The 6,122-nt window shown below is 38.4% G+C and overlaps 1 protein-coding gene across 1 annotated transcript; it reads right to left on the bottom strand.

Moving 5' to 3' along the window:
* Positions 1-2,221: 2,221 nt before the first annotated feature.
* Positions 2,222-4,669, bottom strand: LOC147530688 (peroxidase 12-like). Its single transcript, XM_086647602.1, has 3 exons — positions 4,202-4,669; positions 3,562-3,759; positions 2,222-3,066 (listed from the first exon to the last, which is right to left on the bottom strand). The coding sequence occupies exons 1-3, from the start codon at positions 4,451-4,453 to the stop codon at positions 2,425-2,427; spliced, it is 1,092 nt and encodes a 363-aa protein (XP_086503728.1). The 5' UTR covers positions 4,454-4,669; the 3' UTR covers positions 2,222-2,424.
* Positions 4,670-6,122: the final 1,453 nt, after the last annotated feature.

Raw genomic sequence — 6,122 nt, 5'->3', positions numbered from 1 at the left:
GGTTAGTGGGAGTAACCCAGTTTTCTTTGGTCCGGTATAAAGACGACATACTAAAAGTTGAGATCAACCTATGGATGTTGAAAGCAGTTTAGAACGGGCTCAACAAAAAGGACCACACACAAAGGTGAAAGGCTTTTGGGCATCAAAGATCTATAGGAATAGAATGAGAACATGATAAGGCTTTTGAGTCATAAAAGCGGTCTCATCTTACGTAAGGAGTGTCAAACTTTGGTACCGCCAAACGCTGTGACGTAAAAAGAGGATATAAAAGTGGATTACCGGGAATGACACGATAGTCTTGAAGTTAAGTGGGAGTACAAGACTGGAATATGTCCTCCTAACTAGGTTAGGATTAGTATCTCCGAGCCACTTGAGGAGAAGCAACTGAAAATGTACGTCGTACTGTAATAGATTAATAGAATCATTAGTTGTCACAATTGTTCTCCAGATCAGGAAAGTCTGAAAAGATATGACGTATCAGATGACATGCGAAGTGACATGGCAATCGAGCATTGCACTTGTTCTAAGTATCAGTGGGAGACTGAAGGATATAGTCCTTACGTCTGAAGCAGATGTCCTTCCAAAAGAGTGTCCTTCGACCAAGATGGCAATGCATACAATTTGTCAGTTAGGATAACGATAACTTTATCCAGAAGATCATCTAGTCCGGTCGAATTAGAGGTCGTAATGCTTAGCTTGAAGCCGCTTACGATCGTCGGATCACTTCGGTAATCCGCGGCTAACCTAGACCGGATCCTACAACGGGTTACACCAAAGAGTGGTAGCTTGATCGGAGAGAGTTGACTCGTTAGAGCTTGCCTATAGATGGATATGATCCAGTCTGATAGTGCCAAAAAGATAGAAAGAATCCGGCTCGAAAGAGAAGCCCGAAAAGTGGTAAAACCCACTAATAGGGTGTCCTGATCAAGCCCAAAGGGGCATTGATCAGGACCGTCCATATAAGGTGGGTGGGCCGGCCAGGGTAAGCCCATAATGGGCTTAAATGGCCGGCCACACCATATTAGGGTGGAAACCCTAATTTGGGTCAAAAGGACTTCTGATCGTTTATCTTCTCAAGGACTCCTTAGGCAACCTAATTGGACCCAAGTTCTAATTAGGGTTTCTCTATATAAGGGTCATTATAATAGAATCAGAAAAGAGTTGGATTTTTTTCAAGAGAAAACAGCTTCTCTCTTGCAATATACAGCTAAGTGGAGAGAGAGAGTTTTAGAGAAAAAGCTCCAATCTATCTATGGAGTCAAAAGAAGAATGGTTCTTCTTATTAACCTTCAATGGAGTTCTAGCAGATAACAAAGAAGGGATATCAAGTTATTTACTCAGGTGTCTCAAGTAGAGGAGTGACAATCGGAGCTCTCATCTTTTTCGGGATAAAGTCATTGGAATCTTATTCGGGAAAGCGAATCCACATATTCTTCTTTAGTTTCTAATTCATTATTAGTTCTTGCATGCCATCTTGGATAACTAGTGTTAATCATATTATGATTGAGATTCCGCTTACAACATTAGTGAGATGATTAGGGTAGTCTTAAAGGCATGTAATTCCCTACAAGCTTGGCCTGGCTGGCCCAGTGCTCCACCCGACCATCACATGTCGACCCATTTAGCTTGTTATGGGCTTCCTTTCTGGCCAGGTTCTTCATATCTTTGTCCGGATCCTATCCGAACCATTTGGGCCTATTTAGTTGGGTCTAATCCAACCTTTTTCCATGTTCCCTCTAGTCAACTCTCTCTCTGATCAAGCCACCACTCTTTGGTGTAACCCGTTGTAGGATCCGGTCTATGTTATCGCGAATCACTGAAGTGACCCGACGATCGTAGTTGGTTTCTAACTAAGCATTACGATCCCTAATTTGAGCGGACTAGATGATCTTCTAGATAGAGTCATCATAATCCTATTTGACGAATTGAGCGCATTGTCATCTTGGTCGAAGGACAATCCTTCAAGAAGGACATCTCATTCAGACCGAAATGACATATCCTTCAATCATGTCATCAACCGCAACGCGAAATCATTGAATCAAAGGTGACGAGGACAATTTTCTGGAAGATAATTGGAAGCCTCTTTCCCACATCACCATTATTAATGTGGAATATAAACCTCATAATCTTATAATCCTTCATCTAATCATTAGTCTCTCCTATTCGGTAAATTTGAATATCGATCTTATAATCTTTCACGAAATAAATAGATTTCGCAACAGATGAAAACCTTCATTTTTTTTATTCATGAACGAAAAAAAGTAAGACATACATATAAACCAAATAACTCTCTTTTACACGGTAATAACCTTAACATGCATTAATTGAAGCTGCATTTTCTCGCCTTTCCAACTCTTGATAATCATCCTTGCAGAACAGATGACGATAAAAATATATATAAGATTCAGTCCAAAGGTTAGTTTTTCAAAAAGCTGCAGCGTGAGCTTCTGTTTGTTCTTGGTCGACAACAACAGATGATAAGAAGGTTGTGGAGGTGTTAGCCGGAGCTGGGTTACGGGCGGAACAGTTTAGCCGAATCTCCCCTTGGGTACCACTCAACACACCCAACTGTGTCAACTTAATCATAGCCGAAGCAAATTTCTCGAAAAACAAAGTCTGGTTCTCAGCATAGGTGGTGACAATTGACCTGGTCCTGTTATCAATAAACAAATCTTGATCCGAAGTAAAGAGACCTTGTCTGTTGACTAGATCGACGTAGTATTGGTTGTCAAAGACATTGGGAGTTCGGACGTCGTTAGGAGCAGTGTTGGTGGAGTTGGAGGTTGGGCAGGTGATTTTGAGGTTGGTTGCTAAGGTTGGGTCCATGGTTGGGTCTTGAGTTGGGGTTAGTCGATCGGTGAAGGAGGGACAATGGGCGCGACCTATGGTGTGAGCACCAGAGAGTGTGACGAGATCATCGGCGTCGAAATTCTTGGCTGACATACCGTCGAGAAGGAAGGTGACATTAGCAAAGGGAGGGAAGAGGTTGTTTAGTGTGTCATCAAGAGTAGCGAATGTTGTTCCGTCACGTCTACCCAGAGGGACTTTGTAATCAGGTCCTCCGGACTGCAAGCGAACATAAATTAATTGTTATTACAAATAACCAATTCAACTTTCTCTTTAGTTTCCGTCGTCTTGTCTTTTTACCTAAAAGTAGATATGACTAATTTAGGCAGATTATGATGGAATTTTCACTCACTACCGTTGAAAACTTTTCATGAACTGAAGGGAGAGGAAAGCTTAGTCATGGTAACATTAGAGTAAACTTGTCTAGCAACAATCTATGTAAAGGGAAACGTCTCTTTATCCCGATAATTGTGTTCAAGAATTAACCTATGTAGCACCATACTAGCCGAATACATACTCTTATCAACTACTTCTTGAAAATCTCAATGATTATGTCCTATCATTCCTATAAGTAAAAGACCAAGAATGAAATTATGGGTGATGTATAATTTTTCTTATTTAAAGGCATCCCCCACTCAAAGAGCTAGGAAAACGCGATACCCTCGTAGATGATGACAGTAGACAAAAAGAGAAAAAGAATATTAGCATATATACCAAGAAAACGGCATCACGAGTAGCAATAGCAATGATGTCTGAACAAGAGACTATAGGGGAGCCACAAGCATTTTGTGCAAGATCACGGAGACTGTTTATGATAGTGAATACTTCTGGCTTCAGAGTGAGATTTGGGATGGCTGACTTCTCACTTGGCCCACTAGTTGATCCATCTAGCAAAACAGACCCATCACAACCCTGCACATGTATGTATATATGATCAAATTACATTACAATCGCGATGAAACCACCGAAAGGTGAGACAGACTCTGGGAAGAAAATGATATCAACGGCCAGGATATCCTCGGGGTCTAATACACGAATCTCAAGAGAGTTGACACTCATATCCTGGCCGTTTATTTCATCTTTTGCCTAGAGTCTGTTTTGACTTTTGGGGCCCAAATCGTTCTCCATAGAAAAACCTTGAAGTTTGTGAATAATGATAGAGAACAAGAAAACTAGGCAGACTCTGGGCAGAAATCTAATGTGGCTTGCAGTGATTTTTTGTTCCCTATCATTTTTGGACCTTTATTCTCCATGGTTGGGCTGGTGGCTTGGCGTGAAACCAGTCCGCCGCAATCCTTCTCCCACCTCTCATTAGTCATTGTCTGAAATTAAGGGAAAAGGGTGGATGGAGTACCTGAACCATACAGTCATGGAACTGGAGACGAAGAATGCCAGCAGCAAGGGAGGTATCACTGTTAAAAACAGTCCTTAGCCGATCCCTAAGTACGGTTTCTAAATTTGGACAGCTTGTGTTGTAGAAACTGAATGACACCCCTGGTACTAGAGCTGGTGTTGCCTGTCCCTCTGTTTTCCCAATTAAAACATTGGATGAACATATCAATACTAAAACCCACATAGGCATACCCAAAAACGAAGAAGAACCCATTCTAGAGAGAGAGAAACAGAGACAGAAATCGAGAGAGAGAAAGAGCTTGCTTCCTATAGCTAGATTGCTCTGTATTAACTAAGTGTTAGATTAAGTGATGATGAAACTGATGAACAAGTAACCTCTCTATTTATAAGTAAAGATATAGGAGATGGGATAATTAGATTATCCATTTTAATTCATCAAGTGGGTGGGACTAAAATATTACACTTAGCCATCTCTTTTCTTTATTGAACTAAAGCTGCCATTAATTGAATCTGGTTTAAGGATAGCCAGCTCCAAAAATCAAAGCCCAAATGAATAATTAGGATGTTAGAAAATGCAAATTGTACAAAATATTTTTAATTAATTTGTGACATAACGACTCACTCAAATAAAAGAACAGTTCAGGTAATAGATTTTTAATCAAAATTTGAATATTTATCTTTTAGTAAAAGTGAGACATGAAGTAACAAACTAAATCAAAATCTTTTATCTACATAATTCTCTCATTATACATTTAGGTCAACATCTACCAAAAATTATGACCGTTCCTGACAAATTTCAGTCAGAGATATCGGCCCACAATTTTGCCCGACCCTAATTTGGCACCACTCTTTGTTTAGGTACAATTTGAGAAGAACCCATTTTTATTGCTGTTGCCAAGTGTTTGAATTTCTTGCGAAAAAAAAAAAAGTGTTTGAATTTCATTTAAAACAGAGAAGTTGATCTTAAAAAACTAATTTATGCTCAAATCATTAGCGTCTTGTTTGCACTATTGTATTACTTCTAATATGAAGAAGTATTTTATTTTTTTGGAGTTTTCTTTACCCACTTTAATTTAAAAAATGGGACTAATCTGGCAGTCTTAACTTATTTTATTTTTATTTTTTTTGTTGAAAGAGGCAGTCTTAACTTCGGTAAGGGTTAATTTATAAATAATGTTCAGTTTTGCCTTTCAACAACTCTATTTTGCTTAGGTGAATACGGAGTCGTTATTTAATGTATATACCATTTTCAGCACAAATGTCAGCAAATGGTGATTCATATTCACCACCTTTATCACTTCGCAAATTTTGATCTTTTTATCGAGTTGATTCTCAACTTCACTCACATATATTTTAAATCTTCTACGGCTTCATCTTTACTTCTTAACAAGTAAAATCTAGTACTATCGTCTATAAACATCGTCGAAGTATTTTTTTTTTCTCACGTCTTGTTTGAATGTTTTTAAGTCACATATGTCACTATATATCAATTCTAACGGTTCTGCATCTCTTTCAACTGAATGAAAAGACGATTTAGTCATTTTAGATTCGACACAAACTTCACATTTATGGTTGGAATTTAAATCGGATTTAGGTATCAGGTCCATGTTAATTGATCTTCTTAATTGACATGTCAACCTCTCATGCCACTTAATACAAGAATCAATAATATAAGCGGAATTATTAATTTTCTTAATCTTAGGAATAACAGTCGTTACATTCATCTTGAATGGACCTTCACTTAAATACCCTTTTCCCACGTACATTCCATATTCTTCGTAAGAATAAAATTATCAGATTCAAATACAAGTTTAAAACCATTCTTACTTAATAAAGAACCAGAAACTAAATTCTTTCGTATGTCGGGTACATGAAGCATATTTTTCAGAGTTACTTCATTGCCATATGTGAATTTGAGTATA

Source organism: Eschscholzia californica, unplaced genomic scaffold, assembly GCF_041429995.1.
Source record: "Eschscholzia californica isolate CP2 unplaced genomic scaffold, dmEscCali1.0.p SCAF_6, whole genome shotgun sequence".
NCBI classification, from domain to species: Eukaryota; Viridiplantae; Streptophyta; class Magnoliopsida; order Ranunculales; family Papaveraceae; genus Eschscholzia; species Eschscholzia californica.
Note: the sequence above shows the minus strand (reverse complement) of the source record. Positions and strands in the feature narration are given on the sequence as shown.

Coding starts and splice junctions, on each gene's coding strand:
- LOC147530688 (XM_086647602.1), bottom strand. CDS start 4,453: ATGGGTTCTTCTTCGTTTTTGGGTATGCCTATGTGGGTTTTAGTATTG. Junction 3,760..4,201: donor TCCATGACTGTATGGTTCAG/GTACTCCATCCA, acceptor ATACATGTGCAG/GGTTGTGATGGGTCTGTTTT. Junction 3,067..3,561: donor CTCGTGATGCCGTTTTCTTG/GTATATATGCTA, acceptor GTTCGCTTGCAG/TCCGGAGGACCTGATTACAA.